General features: G+C 41.9%; 1 protein-coding gene across 1 annotated transcript in view; it reads left to right on the top strand.

Moving 5' to 3' along the window:
- TULP4 (tubby like protein 4) overlaps positions 1-18,847 on the top strand; it is a 230,416-nt gene that overhangs the window by 122,087 nt on the left and 89,482 nt on the right. Inside the window, exon 3 of the mRNA XM_025382297.1 lies at positions 6,782-6,910. Coding sequence (XP_025238082.1) covers positions 6,782-6,910 — 129 coding nt within the window. The remainder of the gene's footprint in view (positions 1-6,781; positions 6,911-18,847) is intronic.

Here is an 18,847-nt window from a genome sequence, read left to right as displayed (position 1 = left end):
GACAGCAAGAACACATGCTTAAAAAGCAAAGAATGAAGTGGCTCCTCTGAGTGTTCCACCAGGTGCTCCTTGAGGGCAGGCGTCTCTCCCCTCTGTGTGTCCTCCCTGAATGCACCTGTTTGGTGCCTCCTGAATACTCATTGGCTGAGTGATTGACGGCCACAGGTGCCAGCTTGGTTGACAGGTACTCTGAACAAGAGAGAAGACAGAGCCTCTGGGACCCTGACCTAACCTTGAACTTGCTTTGTGACCTTAGGAAAGTTTGTTCACCTCATTAGCCTACCTTTCCTCATCTACAAGCCAGAGCTCTAAACATCGATGTTTAGATGTCTGTTTTAGCTCTAAATTAACTACTAATACTAATAACTACTAGATACACCAAGGGTATTTAGTTGAGAGTGAGTGAAAAGTGGTGATAAGGAAAAATGTGAATTTCACAAGTTTTCAAAGTGATTTGCAACCTCAATGAATAGTGCATGTGATTGAACATAGTTTCCAGTAGAATTTTTATTCAGGAGTTAGCAGCTATGATGAGTGGAAAAGAATAGAAGTTAGAGTCATAGGGGGTACTATTCCACAGGATTTTGAGGCAGGTGAATGCCTGAATATGGTCAAAAGATGAAAATACTAACTGTTGGGTTTCCGCCAGACGGTAATTATAATGTAGCTCTTCAGCATTGTTTTATCTTGCTTTAATGGAAGAATATTGCTGCCACTTAATAGATGAGAAGGGTGGAATGGTCGTTTTGCGTTCATATCAGATTTGGTGTGGAGTTCTCTTTTTCCTAATTCAGGCCTGGCTAATAGTATAAACTCTATCCAATAAGAAGATATATTATTTTCTGACAACAAAGTTTGGAAAATACAGGAAAGAATGTGTAACTGTGTTTCCTGGGACGTGTCCTAAAGAAGCTGGGACTAGAAGGTCATCCCCCAGCACATGCAGGTTCAGAACTAGTTTGAGGCACCGTGGTCCCCGGATTCCAGGGCTCTGACCACAGATCTGTGTTTTCTGAATTCCTTTATTATCTCTAGGCCATTTCATTCACAGATTCTTATCAACCAACTGAGATTAATTGAATTGTGTTTGAATGAGAACTGGATTTGTGAACATTTAAATGAGATAAAATAAATTTGTCTATCTGGAAATAAAACCTAAAGTTTTCTTCAAATGTAGTTAGCGTTTCAGAGGGCTTAAGAGAAACTCCTACAACTCAGTAATAGAAAAGACTACCCAACTAAAAATAGGCAAATGATCTGAATAGACATTTCTCAAAAAATACACAAGCAAGCACATGAGAAGATGCTCAACATCATTAGCCATCAGGGAAATGCACATTAAACTGCTGCACACTCACCAGGGTGGCTATCATTTTTTAGAAGACAGGCAATAGCAAGTATTAGAGAGAGTTTGGAGAAACTGGAAACCTCATCCATTGCTAGTGGGGTTGTAAATTGATGCATCACTTTGGAAACCAGTCCTGTAGTTCCTCAAAAAGCTGAACATAGAATTATCATTTGACCCAGCAACTCCACTCCTAGGTATAGACCCAAGAAAAATGAAACATGTTTATACTAGAAAATTTGCACACAAAAGTTCATAGCAGTATTCATAATAGCTAAAAGTTGATGAACAGCCCAGATGTTCATCAGCTGATGAACAGATCAACAAAATGTGGTCTCTCTTACTGGGCTATATTTTAAAGGTAAACACTGATATATGCTACAACATGGATAAACCCTGAAAACATGCTAAGAGAAGGAAGCCAGTGACAAAAGACCATGTATCGTATGATTCCTTTTATATGGAATGTCCAGAGTAGGCATATCTGTAACACCAGAGAATTGGTTGCTTAGGGCTGGAGTGAAATATTGTGTGGTTGGTTGGTGGTAACTGAAAAGTACAGGGCTTTGGGGGTTGACATAGATGTTCTAAACCATATTTGAAAGGTTGGACAACTCTGTGAATATACTAATAACCATTGCATTGTACATTGACAATGGGTGAATTACATATGTGAATTTTGTCTCAGTAATCTGTTATCCACCCCCTTCTCATCTGAATCAGTTTTAACATCTTACTCTTGAGAGAGAGAGAGGGAACAGATATGGTTAATCATCTTTCAAGAATAGTTTAATAGAACAAAAGTTACAAAGTTCTCAGTCTGGTGTGGAACATTTGCGTGAGGGAGCGCAGTGTACCGCATGCGCCGGGACTGTGCAAAAGGTGCTGCACGCAGAGCAAGTGGGATTGCTTGGAACTTCAGGGAAGCCTTTACTCACCAGGCGGCAAGGGGCAGAAGGGTGTTCCTGGCCAAGGGTGGCACGAAGCATGTGGTGATGTTGCTTTTTAAGTTACAGAGTTGGGTAGGGAGTGCAAGTGGTGGCAGACGGGTCTGGAAAGGGAGATTACCTTTCAAAACGTTTATCTTTCATTAAAGAGGAAACTATATATGTAAATACTGTGCTGAACCAGTCTTTATCTTCTGGAGTTTTGAGTTTGTGAATTAATAACACAGAGCTCTCATTTGCTGAATGTTTGCAGTGTGCCTGGCCCCAGTCTGAGGTCCTTTCTTATGATACTCCTCACAACTCAGTGAGGGGTATGCTACTATGGCGTGTGTCAAGCGGACGAGGAAAAGGGCAGCAAGAGGGTCCTGGTGGCCACTGCTGTGCAGCTGGTGGGTGAGTGAGGAGGCCCAGAGTCAGAGTCAGGCAGCCAGACTCCAGAGCCCGCCTTCCTGAACCCTGACCTCCCAGTGACATCTCTGGGGGCAGCAGTCTGCGGAACCATTGTTCTAGTTGAATTTCTTCCAGCCTCTTTTTCAGGGTGCTTTTGGTTCGTTAAAATGACCAAATATGTCTACAATTAACTTGGCAATCACTTTGTTTTTCTTGCACAACTGTAGTTGTTGCTGGTTCACTTAATAAATTGCAGAAGAACAGAGTGGTGATAATCACAGGGATTTCTTACTTGAGCTGTGTGTATTTAGTGTTCATTCAGATTACATTTGCTTTAGGTTGAGAGAAATCCTTCTAAACAGTGATGACACTGGTTGTTCCCTGAGATGACTTCTTGTGTAAATCTGTCTGTCAACACCATTTGGAAGGCTTCTGACTCAGAAGATGAACATCCTTGGGATGGGCAAAGTGATGCTTGTTTTGCTTTCCCTAAAAGTAGTTCTAGGTGTAAGAAGTGATGTGACTGACTTAGGGTCTTAGATTATGGCCCAAATACAGACTTTTAGCAGTTCTGCCCTTTGTTTTTTTGTGGAGATTTTCCTACCTTTAATAGCTTTACTGACAACAGTAACACTCTAAAATGAGAGAACATGTCTTATATTAGAGAGGGTAATAGGTTGGTATTTTTTGAACCATCAAAGGCCTAGGTCAAAACTAACCTTTTCCTCTGACTTTTTAGTCAAAGAACATACCCTTTAGCTAATACCCCAAGATAGAAGTTCTTTGGTGCTGAGAGTCAACGACAGTCACATTTTCCTTGAGAAGGGAAGGAAAGCTCTATCTCTGGATAGCTGGGCAGATCCATAGCCCCATAGCACAAAATTCGGGCAACTGAGAACCCAGCTGGCCCCCAGTTGGCAATTCCTCAACATTCTGGTATGTCCTAACATTGCCAAATAGGCTGGAAGGATTTAGAGAACAGGAAGTAAGCTACTGGGAGATAAGGCTGCAGCTGTAAATTGTAGACAGGGGAGGAAATGGGAATAACAGCATTAGCAGTTTGGCTTTATTTTTAAACCAAAAATCACTGGAAAGATTTCTGTCTCTAAGGGTGTTACTCACCTATTCGTTTATACTGTTGGAACTCTTAGCAAAGTCTGTAAATGGGACCACGTTTCCATGTACTGCTGCATCTCAACTGATGAAGAATTTCTGAAAGATGAAATTGAGTCTGTGAACATTTCGTTTATCCAACAATGGCAACTGTGTTGTCATAAAGACCAAAAAATCTTTAATTTCACATTAGAAATCATTTGAAAATATTTTTTGCCTCCACTCTTTTGTGTTTGTGTCATGCTATGACCGTTCAAGCTTTTTCATGAAGAGGTTTGTTTTTGATGGATGTTTAAAGGTAAAAAGGTAGATAATGTGTCTAGCCCCTCTCCTCTGGAGTATGACATCTTGTCATCCAGTATTATTTTACAGAGAGGATCATAGTGGATGAGTATTCATTGGTATTACATTTAAATAAGGTAATAATTTAAAAACTGATCAGTCATGAATATTGTGTTTTTAATTTGTCATGTTCCATTCCACAGTGGCCATTCTGAAGTACATGAATGACTATGGGTTTAGATAACTAATGTGTTAGGGACCAAATTGTAGCCACATGCACATTTGTGGATTCTAGTGCTTGGGTCAAATCATTGGCAGATCTGAAAGAAGTTTGTGAAGTTGGCTTTTATTTACCATTTGGAAATCCTAAATTTTATGACATGTTCAGTGTCATTTAAGGACTTTTGTTGATGTTGGTCTAACTTAAAAAAATCAGTAATTCTAATACAGGATTTTTTAAACTAAGCTAAAAAAAAATGAATCTGGGTTTGTTGCCCTGCTCCCCACGTGAGTTGAGCCCCCTCCTGTGTCTTTGTACAGAGGACTATATTAATGTCTGTTTAGGAAACAACTCCAGGGACACAAGATGTCCTAATCGCTGTCCTTAGCCCTAACAGTGTCTGGTTTATCATAGGCAGGCAGGCAGTGTATGCTGTTGTTCAAATGCCTTTGGGAATTGAAAGTAAACTACTTGAGGGAGCCGCGGTGGCTGCGGCCGGTTGTCCTGGCGCAAAAGGAGGCGAGGCTGTGCGGTCGAGGCCACCTGGGCAAAATTGGAGAAAAAAAAAAGGAAAGTAGACTACTTGAAATCATTTTCAATACCTTCTATATAGTTCAAAGATATAAGTTAACAAGGATTACAACCTCTAATAATATATTGTTGTTTGCACAATATATTCAGAATTACTATATGTCAGTATTCAAAGGTGAACATGCTGTCCTTTTCCTCAAGCAGCACAGACCTGTGGTGGGGGGTGGTGTTCACAAGCTGATAGTTACGTAAGCACTGCATCCGCAGAGCTATGACTAGAGCAAGGAAGAGGGTCTCAACAGAGAGGATACAGCTAGATGGGGCCACCTGGGAGTTCTTCGTGTCCACATTCATGCAAGGTGAGCCGTCAACTGGATTCAGTTTTCCTGGTTATCACCAGGTCTGAAAAGATCTCAGCCTCACAGCTGCCTCTGATTTTTGCAGTTTTAAAAAAGAGCTATGATATTCTTCACACTTTAAGTAGAATAATTTCCTCTCGAAAAAATTGATTTTATTATACATTTTACAACAAGTGCAGATAACACCAAGTGTGGCCAACCAAGGCTGCTCAAGGCAGACTAAATCAGGTGGTTCTTGGGGGTTCCTCCTAGCCCTCTGGTGCCCTAGACACAAGTTTAAAGACCTAAAATCAGGTATGTCCATGGCATTGCTTTGAGAAGTCCCAGGGTTTATGCGTTAGTCTGAAAGCAGAAATTGTACTTTGGACAGAGGGTGTGAGGAGGGGCCTGGGCACTGTGGAAGTCTTTAACCATCAGTCCTTTTTGTTTTCAGATATAAATTAGAATTTGGAAACCATTAACACCAGTGCCACATGTTCACAACTATTATGATTAGCTATTAGGCACTAAATGCTGGGAGTAGACAAAGGTTCAAATCTTTTTTTATTCATAGCAGGAGTACTCTTGCTGGTTAATAATAGCTCTCATTTTATTGATGTATGTCAGTATCTAGCTGCGTGTCTGGAGGTTCTGACTTCCCAGCTGGAACTTACCTGAGAACAGCAGGTGTGTTTCATAGCTACCAACTCAGTATTAGTCACATAGCATGAACGTAAAAAATGTGTGCTGAATGTCTCAGAATTAATTCGTGATCACCAGGATGGGCCAGTCAGGAACAGCCTCAGGGAACATTCTCCAGGGTGAGCCCTGCTGTGTTGCTTTTGTGGCTCATGGTGTCCGGGAACCATTCCGTAACCCTCAGTCCCTTGCTACTTTTACTGGGCTCTGTGAGGCCACCCTCAGACTCCTCCGGCACTCATCTATTCTCAAAAGCCACCTAGCAGAGCTGCTACCTTTTTAGATAAGTGATCAGAATTTTTCAAATTATAGAACAAAGTTCTTAGAAATTTTGAAACTTATAATTTCTTCCTATTTCCTCTGGTGATAAATCCTAAACAACTTAGATTTTTCAACTATGTATTTTTTTTCCCAGATTAACCACATTCAAATGCTAAACTATTTAGAAATAAGGTAGACCAAAAAAGACACTGAAAATTTTGCTTCAGGAGGAAAATGAACCTAAATAGTACTCACCCTTTCCTCTTTCCATACTAAATAAATAATACCCTGATTCAAATCCATAGTAAATGTTGTTAAAATAGTTTCCCTACAGCACAGGACCAGCAGGTGAAGGATCATCTGTGAGAGGCAGGTGCTGGGTGCGGACGGGCCCCAGGTCCCCTCTTTGTTTTTGTAGTAGTGGGCATGTTCGCGCTGCCTCTCATTGTTAGGAAGCTGTGTCAGTGGGGCTGATTCCCTGTGGACTCTCGTGTGAACTCTGGCTGTTCCCTCCGCTGATCCCCGCATTCGCCCCCAGTCTTCTCCCTTTACTGACTGCATTCTAATTAGTTTTTCAAGTTTGATCACATCACAGAAATAATCCTGGCCCACAGATTCATTTCCTGTGGTAAATGTCTTCTTGGTGGTTTTCTAGGTTGTGCTGGTGAGGTGGAATGAGCCCTACCAGAAACTGGCCACGTGTGATGCGGATGGAGGCATATTCGTGTGGATTCAGTACGAGGGCAGGTGGTCTGTGGAGCTGGTCAACGACCGTGGGGCGCAGGTGAGTGGCAGGCGCAGCTCTGCCAGTGAAAGGCTGCGGGGTAGAGAATGCCCAGACAGGCATTCCAGAGCAAGCGCGTTAGCACCACACAGCAGCCCGTGCTCCAGAGCTGGGGGAAGAGAAATCAATCAAATTAGAATCCTGTGGCCGGGCGCAGTGGCTCACGCCGTGATCCTAGCACTTTGGGAGGCCGAGGCGGGTGGATCACGAGGTCAGGAGATCGAGATCGTCCTGGCGAACATGGTGAAACCCCATCTCTACTAAAAATATAAAAAATTAGCTGGGCGTGGTGGCGGGCGCCTGTAGTCCCAGTTATTCAGGAGGCTGAGCTTGCAGTGAGCCGTGTGCGCCACTGCACTCTAGCCTGGGTGACAGCGTGAGACTCCGTCTCAAAAAAAAAAAAAAAATCCTGCTTTTCATTTCTTTTGCATGTGTCACTGATAAAAAGAGAGTGCAGGATCATGCCTCGTTTTCAGCCGTGCTGCTGTTGTGCGAACTCTCCAACTTTTAAGCTTTAATTAGATCTGTGAAATCATTTTTTACCCTTCAGTGTTACAATTCTGTGTTAAATTTGGGGCCTCTGGCATATCACTGTTTTGCCCCCTTTGAAAGGTATCTTCCCTGTGTTGTCATTTCATCGGTCTCATGGAGAGCTTCACGTGACTTCTCACAACCTGCTCAACAAGGGAAGGGGGCTACAATCTCTTCCGCAGGTTTCAATCAGCACAGCCACCTGTTGTCATCTTCCAGCTCTTCCTTTCTGATAAAATTTGCCTCTGCTCTCAGGAAACAGTTGTACCCAGGACACCTGCTGAGCTGCGCTGTTTCCAGTTCTCCCATAGATTGTTCTGGTTTATGGGAGAGCTTCATGGTGCACTTTTTGTATGGGTTTAAGGATACAAGTTTGAGCAGGCAGCTCCCATCCTGGGGATTGTACAAAACTGTGACTTCAGAACCTGAGTCCTCAGGGGGTGTCAATTAATAATTAATGAGAGGTTTCTTGGACTATTTTAACTCTCAGAATGATTTCCCTGTGGCTGCCTTTCTATACACTTCTAAGGTACTTGGATTCTCATCCTTCCCTCTCCCACCTGATGCTTAAATAAGCTGTGAGCTTCCCAAGCTGCAGATCGGTCAAGTGACATAAAATTACAATGAATGAAGATCGTATTGTCGGCGGCTCACGAAAGACCCTGTGTGAAAGCAGCATTCTTTTTTTCTGAGTTGATTTGGTAGAGTCAATGTAATAATATTGACTGACTGATAAGGCCTTACCAGTTTCCTTCAGGCCTCCTTACAGTGAGAAAAGGAAGAGGCAGAGCGTCCTCTGTGACCATTAACTGGCCTTCTTGAAGGAGAGTCACAGATGTGGACATCTTCATGTGGGTGGACATGTGATCAAGAGCACGAGCTCCGGAATCAGACAATGTCAGCCATGAATCTCACCCCATGACTTGTGTGGGAGATACTTCCCTGTGTCTCAGTTTTCTTATTTGTAATGTAGGGGCTATAATGTGCCTGCCTCAGGATCACGGAGGATTACATAAGACTGTGTATGAAAAGTGCCTATAGCACTGCCTGCATCTTATCACAGTACCACCTTATCTAGCACAGAACTGCCCTGCCCTGAAGCAGTAGCCATAGGTCATCACCAAAATGAGTTTCAGGCCTTGAGGTAGCAGCTTTTCATGGTTTTCTGTGAAATGGACACCTCTCCGAGTTGGCCTGTAAAGGTTCTGAAATGCTGTCATTCTTCCATTAACCAAAGCATGGGATTCTTTTCCCTAGAAAGGCCCAGTGATGAGGTGAGACATATCCTCAAATTTAGGGTGACCAGAGGACTTGAAATCACTGCTCAGAGGAAGAAATGGAAGAGGATCAAGGATAAACGCCAAATGAGGGAGAAGGATAAACGCCAGATGAGTGCTTGGCTTTTTTATGCGTTATATCTTTCAGTCTCCAGGAACCCTGTTCTAAAAATATTGTTATTCTCAGTTAATAGAAGAGAAGAATCCAGGTCAGGAGTTCAGTAACTTGTCCAAGGAAGTTCATGGGTGGTAAGCCAGAATTCAAACCCTAGTTTGTTTGAGTCTGTAATTCCTCACCACATTATCATGCTCCCAAACAATGCTCCCAAACAAGAAAGGATTTTCTCTTTTGTCGGAAATGCGTGTATTCGTAGTGTAGTTACATGCTGCATAATGACGTTTCAATTAACGCAGACTGCATATACAATGGTGATCTCATAAGGTTATAATGGAGCTGAAAAATTTCTCTCACCTAGTGACATTACAGCACGACACATTCCTCATGTGTTTGTGGTGTTACTGGTGTGAACAAACCTACTGTGATGCCAGTTGTATAAAAGTGTAGCACATTTTTATACAAGCATATGGAGTCCAAAAGTCCGTAATGCTTGATAATAACAAATGACTATGTTACTGGTATTTACTGTACTTTTTATTATTTTAGAGTGTGCTTCTACTTTTTTTTTTTTTTTTTTTTTTTTGAGACAGAGTCTTGCTCTGTCACCCAGGCTGGAGTGCAGGGGCACTGTCTCGGCTCACTGCAAGCTCCGTCTCCCGGGTTCACACCATTCTCCTGCCTCAGCCTCCCAAGTAGCTGGGACTACAGGCGCCCGCCACCACTCCTGGCTAATTTTTTTTGTATTTTTTTTAGCAGAGACGGGGTTTCACCATGTTAGCCAGGATGGTCTCGATCTCCTGCCTGACCTCGTGATCCACCCGCCTCAGCCTCCCAAAGTGCTGGTATTACAGGCGTGAGCCACCATGCCTGGCCACTTCTACTTATTTGAAAAAAAGAAAGTTAGCAGTCTCAGGCAGGCCCTTCAGGAGGTATTCCTGAAGAAGGCATTGTTATAGGAGATGACAGCTCCATGGATATGTTATTGCCCTTTGTGTTAGGGTTCTCTAGAGGGTGGAACTAATGGGATAGATGTCTATATGAAAGGGAGTTTATTAGGGAGAATTGACTCGCATGATCATGAGGTGAAGTCCCACAATAGGCCGTCTGCAGGTTGAGGGGCAAGGAAGCCAGTGGTGGATCAGTCTGAGTCCCAAAATCTCAAAAGTAGGGAAGTTGACAGTGCAGCCTTCAGTCTGTGGCCGAAGGCCTAAGAGCCCCTGGCAAACCACTGGCGTAAGCCCGAGAGTCCAAAAGCTGAGTAACTTGGAGTCTGATGTTCGAGGGCAGGAGGCATCAGCATGGGAGAGAGATGAAGGCTGGAAGACTCTGCAAGTCATTCTTCCATCTTCCCCTGCCTGCTTTATTCTAGCTGTGCTGGCAGCTGATTAGATGGTATCCAACAGATTGAGGGTGGGTCTGCCTCTCCCAGCTCACTGACTCAAATGTTGTTAATATCCTTTGGGAACAACCCTCTCAAACACAGCCAGGAACAATACTTTGCATTCTTCAGTCCAGTCAAGTTTGACACTTAATATTAACCATCACACCCCTGAAGACCTTCCAGTGGGACAAGGTGTGGAGGTGGAATCATCCTGACCCAGTGTAGGCCTAGGCTAATGTGTTTGTGTCTTAGTTTTTAGCAAAAACATTTAAAAAGAAAAAAAATATTCATAGAAAAAGCTTACAGAATAAGGATATAAAGAAAAAATATTTTGGTATAGCTATATAATATGTTTGTGTTTTAAGTGTTATTACAAAAGGATCAAAAAAAGTATCAAACTTTTTGAAAAATTGAAAAGTTTAAAAAGTAAAACAGTTACAATAAGCTAAGGTTAATTTATTATTGAGGAAAGAACCATTTTTTAAATAAAATGAGTGCAGCCTAAGTATCCAGTGTTGATAAAGTCTGCATAGCATACAAGGTAATGTCCTAGGCCTTCAGTCACTCTCCACTCACTCTCTGGCTCACCCAGAGCAACTTCCAGTCCTGCAAGCTCCATTCATGGTAAGTGCCCTTTATAGGTGAACCATTTTTTATCTTTTATACTGTATTTTTACTGTATGTTGTCTATGTTTAGATAGCTTTAGTCACATGAATACTTGCCATGGTATTACAGTTGCCATGTGTACAGGTTTAGTCACGTGTACAGGTTTGGAGCCTAGGAGCAATAGGCTGTCCCACACAGCCTAGGTGTGGAGCAGGCTCTACCATCCAGGTTTGAGTAAGTGCACCCTGTGGTGATCACACAAGGGACTTGCCTAATGACATACTTCTTAGAATGTATCCCCATTGTTAATCGACATGACTGTATACCACAAGGAGCTCAGGCTTCATTACCATTAAAAGGCCCACCCCACCAGCCAAGCAGTGCCACCAGCACATGGATTCTCCTAGCAGGAGCCTCTGTGAGCAGGGGCCCTCTGTCATCTCCATAGCAGCTGTGAGGTCACCACCACCCGGCACTTCCCTTGTGTTTCTTTCCATTGAGAGTTTGGAGCAGATATTAGAAACAAGAAAGGGAGGATGAGTTTAGCCCTGGAGGCAAATGAGCTTCCCTGGGCCACAGAACGTCTGGAAGCACCCAGAATCTCACAAATGCCTGCCTACCAGGTTCGACTAAAGTAATTACTGTATGTTGTGATCTCATTTAGAGTTTTGTTTACTTTTGCCGTTTGGAACTCAGATTTTTCAAATCTTAGAACCCATTGAACAACCGTCATCATTAAACACTGGCATTTTGGGAGAGGCTTGGCTGCCTTTAATCGTCTTGGAGTCAGATCTTATCCAACTAAAAGGACACCACACACTTGTGACGTTGGATCACTGGTCAAGGTAGTGGTGGCTTTGTGCACCTGGAAAAGTTCTGTGGCTTAGAAGAGGAGTGTCCTTGAAACCAGCTCAGAGAAAAAGACTACTTTTTAGAAGAAATGACAGATTATCTTCATTATATAGCATGACTTTCATTGTCACAAAGAAATCATGCATTTGGCAAAAGCTAAGAGATGCTTTAACAGTTTCTTTTTCAGGAAATTATTAAGAGTCCTTTATTTCAAAAATGAGTTTGGAACAGTACACGCATTATTTTACAGTATTAGTCACCAGGGGTGGCTGTACCAGGCACACACACTCTGAGACAGTGTGATGAAAAGCTGCCTGGGTCAATGGCATGGTCAGCCTGCTGCTCAGCTTCAATTAATCCCTGCCTGAGAACTCTCTTTAGTAAAGCAAGAGCATTGCAACCTTCTGCAGTTGAAAAACAACCACAAGAACTGGAGTTTCTGCCTTTTTGTTTTGTTTTGTTTTAGAGACAGGGTCTCTCTGTCACCCAGGCTGGAGTGCAGTGGCGTGATCTTGGCTCGCTGCAACCACCGTCTCCTGGGTTCAAGCAATTCTTGTGCTTCAGTCTCCTAAGTAGCTGGGATTACAGGCATGCACCACCACACTCGGCTAATTTTTTGTACCTAAAAGGGAGGTACTAAACCCTGTCTCTTCTAAAATAGAGACAGGGTTTCACCATGTTACCCAGGCTGTTCTTGAACTCCTGGGCTCAGGTGATCCACCCACCTTGGCCTCCCAAAGTGCTGGGATTACAGCTATGAGCCGCCACTTTTTTTCTTTTCTTTTTTGTTTTTTGTTTTTTTAAGTAATTTGATACTTGGTTTTCTCTGGTTTTGTTTTTCCAGTCGTGATATATTCTTATCACTTTATGTTGACCTAATAAACCCAAATTTGGCCAAGTGGCTAGTTGGGAGACTGAGTCAGGAGGATCTCTTGTGACCAGAGTTCAAGATCAGCCTGGACAATATAGCAAGACCTCATCTCGACAACAATAGTTTTAAAATTAGCTTGGTATGGTAGCACCACCCTGTAGTCCCAGGTACTCAGAAGGCAGCAGCAGGAGGATGGCTTGAGCCCAGCCATTTGAGGCTGCAGCGAACTCTGATTGTGCCACTGCGCTCCAGCCTGGCGACAAAGCAAGACCAAGTCTCTAGACAAATAAATAGAAACCCAGTTAGTCCATGTGAACGTCCTCTATTACCAGTTTTTTTGTGTGATGTCAAATTGCTGGTATGTCTAAGAAGCTTCTTTTTACTGGCTATGCATTTTGGCTATTGATTAAGGAGATTTCCCAAAATAGTTTTTTCTTTTAGTACAAATCTTTTTTAAGATACATAGTTAAAATGCATATAAGTAAATAGCATTATCTTTGCAAAATGAAAGAACTTTTAAATTTTATTCCGGAATGCAATGCATTGTTTCTGAAAAACATTGTTTTATGTTAATGAGAAAAACCAGACAGTATAATTGGTTGGAACATAAAGTCAGTGAAGCCAAAGTTCTGAGTTTATCTGAGGAAACAACTTTTTTCAGTAATCTGAGACCAGCTATTCAAGAGCTATCTCACAAACCATGCCATTGTCATGATACAGACATTGCTGATCACACTGTCATGCACGTCCGTGTGAAGAGACCACCAAACAGGCTTTGTGTGAGCAATAAAGCTTTTTAATCACCTGGGTGCAGGCGGGCTGAGTCCGAAGAGTCAGCAAAGGGAGATAAGGGTAGCGCCGTTTTATAGGATTTGGGTAGGTAAAGGAAAATTACAGCCAAAGGGATGTTTTCTCTGGCGGGCAGGAGTCGGGGTCACAAGGTGCTCAGTGGGGGAGCTTTTTGAGCCAGGATGAGCCAGGAAAAGGACTTTCACAAGGTAATGTCATCATTTAAGGCAAGGACCGGTCATTTTCACTTCTTTTGTGGTGGAATGTCATCAGTTAAGGCAGGTGTAGGGCATTTTCACTTATTTTGTGATTATTCAGTTACTTCAGGCCATCTGGGTGTATACGTGCAAGTCACAGGGGATGCGATGGCTTGGGTTGGACTCAGAGGCCTGACACACACAACATAAACCCATAAACCCTGCTTAAAAAACAGCCAGAAGTTCATGTTTTTTTGGTGTTTGTTCACTTATTTTCTCATTACCTGAAATGTCATATATCCATTAATACCATAGATTTTTTTAAAAGCTAAATGTTTGTAACTATAAGTAACAGTGAAGATTATTGATAGCATTTGTTTTGTTAGAAAAGATTAAAAAGAAACACCATGTAGGACAAACTGAAAAACCAAGGTGGTAGAAAATAGGAACAACATAACATTAATTAGAATAAATGTAAATAGATTAAATTTACCAATTAAAAGATAAAGCTTAGCAGATTATATTTGTAAAAATCTAGATAACAGTATATACTGTTTAGAGCCACACCTCAGACTTAAGGACATAAACAAATTTAAAGGATGAGAAAGATATATCTTGCAAATACCAAGAAAAAAAATAAAGCTGTTGTAACTGTATATTAGTATCAGATAAAGTAGATTTGAAGATAGAAAGCATTATTTGGTAAGCTGTAGTTTACCAAGCATATATTTTTAATATGTATACACTTATTAATAGCATCACAATAACTGAAGGAAACTAATAGAACTGAAAGGAAAATAAATCCATTGACATACTCAGACATTTTAACGACAGTCAGCAAAGATGCAGACGATCTGAGCAACACAATTAACAAGCTTGACCTAAAGGACATTTATAGGTTCTTAATTCACCAATTGGAGAACATACATTTTTCTCAAACATGGAAGGGTTAAAAAATTGATATTCTAGGACAGGATTCTGCAAACCTTTTCTATGACGGGTCAGATAGTAAATATTTTAGGTTTTGTGGACCAGGAGCCAAAATTGAGGATATTATATAGGTATTATATAACAAGAGGAAAATCAGATTTCCAAAATATTTTTATTGACAAAATTTAAAATTTGATTTATGAACACTGAAATTGGAATTTTATGTAATTTCAAATAACAAAATCTCATTCTTTTGATTTTTTTCTTCTGAACCACTTAAAACCATTCTCAGTTTGTGGGCCATAGAAAAGTAGGTGACAGGTCAGATTTGGCTCACAGGCCATAGCTTGCCGATCCTGTTCTAGGACATAAATAAAAAACAGATTTCCAGTGTCATGTTTTATGATTATAGACCATGATCTCTGAACACGGTGCAACTGGGTTAGAAGTTAATAATGAAAAGATAACAGATCCCTGTCTGTTTTTGTTTTTTGTCTTGTGACCGAGTTTCACTCTCGTTGCCCAGGCTGGAGTGCAATGGCGCTCACTGCAACCTCTGCCTCCCGGGTTCAAGCGATTCTCCTGTCCCAGTCTCATGAGTAGCTGGGATTACAGGAGCCCGCCACTACACCTGGCTAATTTTTGGTATTTTTAGTAGACATAGGGTTTCACCATGTTGGCTGGGCCAGCCTCGAACTCCTGACCTCAGGTGATCCACCTGCCACAGCCTCCCAAAGTGCTGGGACTACAGGCGTGAGCCACCGCGCCCGGCCTGTTTAGACATTTTTAAATATGTTGTTAAATAGCTCATGATTTAAAGAATATATTTAATAGACATTTATAAAACCCTAGATATAAATTATAATGAAAACATTATGCTGACAAAAAGAGTCAAACTCTGTAAAATATTTAAAGAGATTTATTCTGAGCCCTTTATGAGTGACCATGGCCCGTGACACAGTCCTCAGGAAGTCCTGAGAACATGTGCCCAAGGTGGTCGGGCCACAGATTGGTTTCATACGCTTTGGAGAGGCTTGAGACATCAATCAAATACATTTAAGAAATACATTGCTTTGGTCCAGAAAGGCAGAATAACTCAAAGGGGGTCCGGGAGGTTCCAGGCTATGGTGAATTTAAGTATTTTCTGGTTGACAATTGGTTGAGTTTGTCTGAAGACCCGGGATTGATAGGAAGGTAATACTCAGGTTAAAATAAAGATTGTGCAGCCCAAAGTTATTTTCAAGTCTTTTTGTGGATGTCGTTAGAGACAGTAGGATGACAAATGTTTCCTATTCAGATTTTAGATAGTCTCTTTAGAATTGGGAGGGGTCTGGAAGAAAAAGATCTAGCGACATTAGTAGAGATTCTTTACCGATGCAAACTTTTCCCCACAAGAAACAGCTTTGCAGGGCCATTTCAAAATATGGCAAAGAAGCATGTTTTGGGGTAAAATATTTTGATTTTCTTCTTTGTCTTGTAATGTTATGCCAGAGTCAGGTTGGAAAGTAAATCGTGATATATAGGGTTAAATAAAACCCAGCCTGTCTGATGACAATTTATGATTTGTAGGGCATGCCTCCCAAGACGCCTGAGATAGGAATTTGGACAAGGTAAAAAAAAAAAATCAAGAGTTTTTTCCTTAATTATATACCAGAATTTGTGAGATATGCTTCAAGTGGTGCTGTGAGATAAATGTGTATCCTTAATTACTTATATTAGCAATAAAACTGTGATCATTGGTCAGATAGGTATTTATCTTAAAACATTATTAATTGAACAGGAGAGTAAATCCAATGAAAGAAAAAGTAAGAAGTAATAAAAATGAAAGTGAAAATTAGTACTATAGAGAAAAAATGATAAGGTAGAGATCAACAAATCCAAAAATTTGTTCTTTGGAAACAAATCAACAAAATAGACAAATTGCTTGCAAAACTGATCAAGAGAAGAAAAGAGAACACAGAAATAATTTTATGAATGAAAAGTTGGGCATAGCTATAAATAGAGATTACAAGGTAACCAAACGTAATTATAAGATGCATAGGTAGTTCAATGGGGGAAAGATAATCTGTTCAACAAATGGTGCTTAAACAACTGAATTATCTGTGTTTTTTAAAAAGAAAACCTTGATTCTCCCTCACACCCTGTGTAAAAATTAACTCTAGATGAATCATAGACAGAAGTGATACGGCTCCAGTAAGTGGAGGAACACCAGGGTTCTTAGTCCTCAAGCCAGTTTAGATAAAATGACCCGGACACATGTGGAGTGGTTTTAAGGAGTGGAGAGTTTAATAGACAAGAAGGAAGAGACTCCCCCATACAGAGATAGAGGGAGAGGAGGCTCCAAAGCTGAAAGAGGAGGTCACCAAGTGCACTGGATACCAGCCAGGTCTATATGCAGAGGCTGGAGGAGGTGTCTGATTTGTATAGGGCTCAGGGGATTGATTTGACCAGGCATGTCATTCAAGTAGCCCAGGGAAAACGCTGGCCCTCCCACCCTAGCCTTTTAATATGCAAATGCAGGGCGCCAAGAATGTTCTACTGGGGATACGTGAGGACAGCCATGTTGCCAGGAACACCTGGGACAAGGGCAAGAAGGCTGCAGGAATTGCCATGTTGGGTGGACCCAGTTTCTAATGGCCTTCATTTGCATATCAAAGATTGCCAGCCTGGCTTTAAGAAATTTACAGGCTCAGGCCTGTAATCCCAGCTCTCAGGGAGGCAGAGGCGGGAGGATAGCTTGAGCCCAGGAGTTCGAGACCTGCCTGGGCAACATAGCAAGACCCCATTCTCCACAAAAATGTTTAGAAAAAAAGAACAACTTCCCAGGACCCCTTTTCCTCTCTGCCTAAAATAATTTTTCAATAACTCCTACAACATAAGTGTAAAAGCTAAACTTCTAGAAGTCTTTGCAGCCTGGGGCTAAACAAAGATTTCTTGAATTGGATACAGAAAGCATGATCCATAAAAGAAAAAACTTGATATTGGACTTAATTGAAATGTAACGATACGAAGTCACAATTAGGAAAAATAAGATTTGGTGTTCTATTACACAGTAGAGTAAGTATAGCAAATAACAGAGCATATTTCAAGATTGCTAGAAGAGAAAATTTTGAGTATTGTTACCACAAAGAAATGATAAATGTTTTTTGTTTTTGTTTTTGTTTTTTTGAGGCAGAGTCTCGCTCTGTCACCCAGGCTGGAGTGCAGTGACTTGATCTCGGGCTCACTGCAAGCTCTGCCTCCCGGGTTCACGCCATTCTCCTGCCTCAGCCTCCCGAGTAGCTGGGACTACAGGCACCTGCCACCATGCCCAGCTAATTTTTTTTTTTTGTTTTTGTATTTTTACTAGAGACGGGGTTTCACTGTGTTAGCCAGGATGGTCTCCATCTCCTGACCTCGTGGTCCGCCTGCCTCAGCCTCCCAAAGTGCTGGGATTGCAGGCGTGAGCCACTGGGCCCGGCCGAAATGATAAATGTTTAAAGAGATATGGTATTAACTCTGATTTGATCATTATACTGTGTGTTCATGCATTATACTATGTATACATATATACCCTTGTCATACATATATACATTTATTATGGGCCAGTTATAAATTAATTCTTTTCGATTTAAACTTCTTCTCTTTGGAAGATACCATTTAAAAAATGAAAAGGCGGGCCGGGCGCGGTGGCTCAAGCCTGTAATCCCAGCACTTTGGGAGGCTGAGACGGGCGGATCACGAGGTCAGGAGATCGAGACTATCCTGGCTAACACGGTGAAACCCCGTCTTTACTGAAAAATACAAAAAAATAGCGGGGCGAAGTGGCGGGTGCCTGTAGTCCCAGCTACTCGGGAGGCTGAGGCAGGAGAATGGTGTAAACCCGGGAGGCAGAGCTTGCAGTGAGCCGAGATTGCGCCACTGCGCTCCAGCTTGGGAGACAGAGAAAGACTCCGTCTCAAAAAAAAAAAAGAAAATGAAAAGGCAAACCAAAGACTGGGAGAAAATATTTGAAATACACATATCTGATAAAGGATTATATCTAGAATTTATAGAGAAATTTTATGGCAGAAGGTGAAAACTGGTATTTACTATATATATTTTAAATATATTGGCCGGGCGCGGTGGCTCAAGCCTGTAATCCCAGCACTTTGGGAGGCCGAGACGGGCGGATCACGAGGTCAGGAGATCGAGACCATCCTGGCTAACACGGTGAAACCCCGTCTCTACTAAAAAATACAAAAAACTAGCCGGGCGCAGTGGCGGGCGCCTGTAGTCCCAGCTACTCGGGAGGCTGAGGCAGGAGAATGGCGGGAACCCGGGAGGCGGAGCTTGCAGTGAGCTGAGATCCGGCCACTGCACTCCAGCCTGGGCGACAGAGCGAGACTCCGTCTCAAAAAAAAAA

This window comes from Theropithecus gelada, chromosome 4 (assembly GCF_003255815.1).
Source record: "Theropithecus gelada isolate Dixy chromosome 4, Tgel_1.0, whole genome shotgun sequence".
In the NCBI taxonomy this organism is placed as follows: Eukaryota; Metazoa; Chordata; class Mammalia; order Primates; family Cercopithecidae; genus Theropithecus; species Theropithecus gelada.
This window is presented reverse-complemented; position numbering and strand designations above follow the sequence as displayed.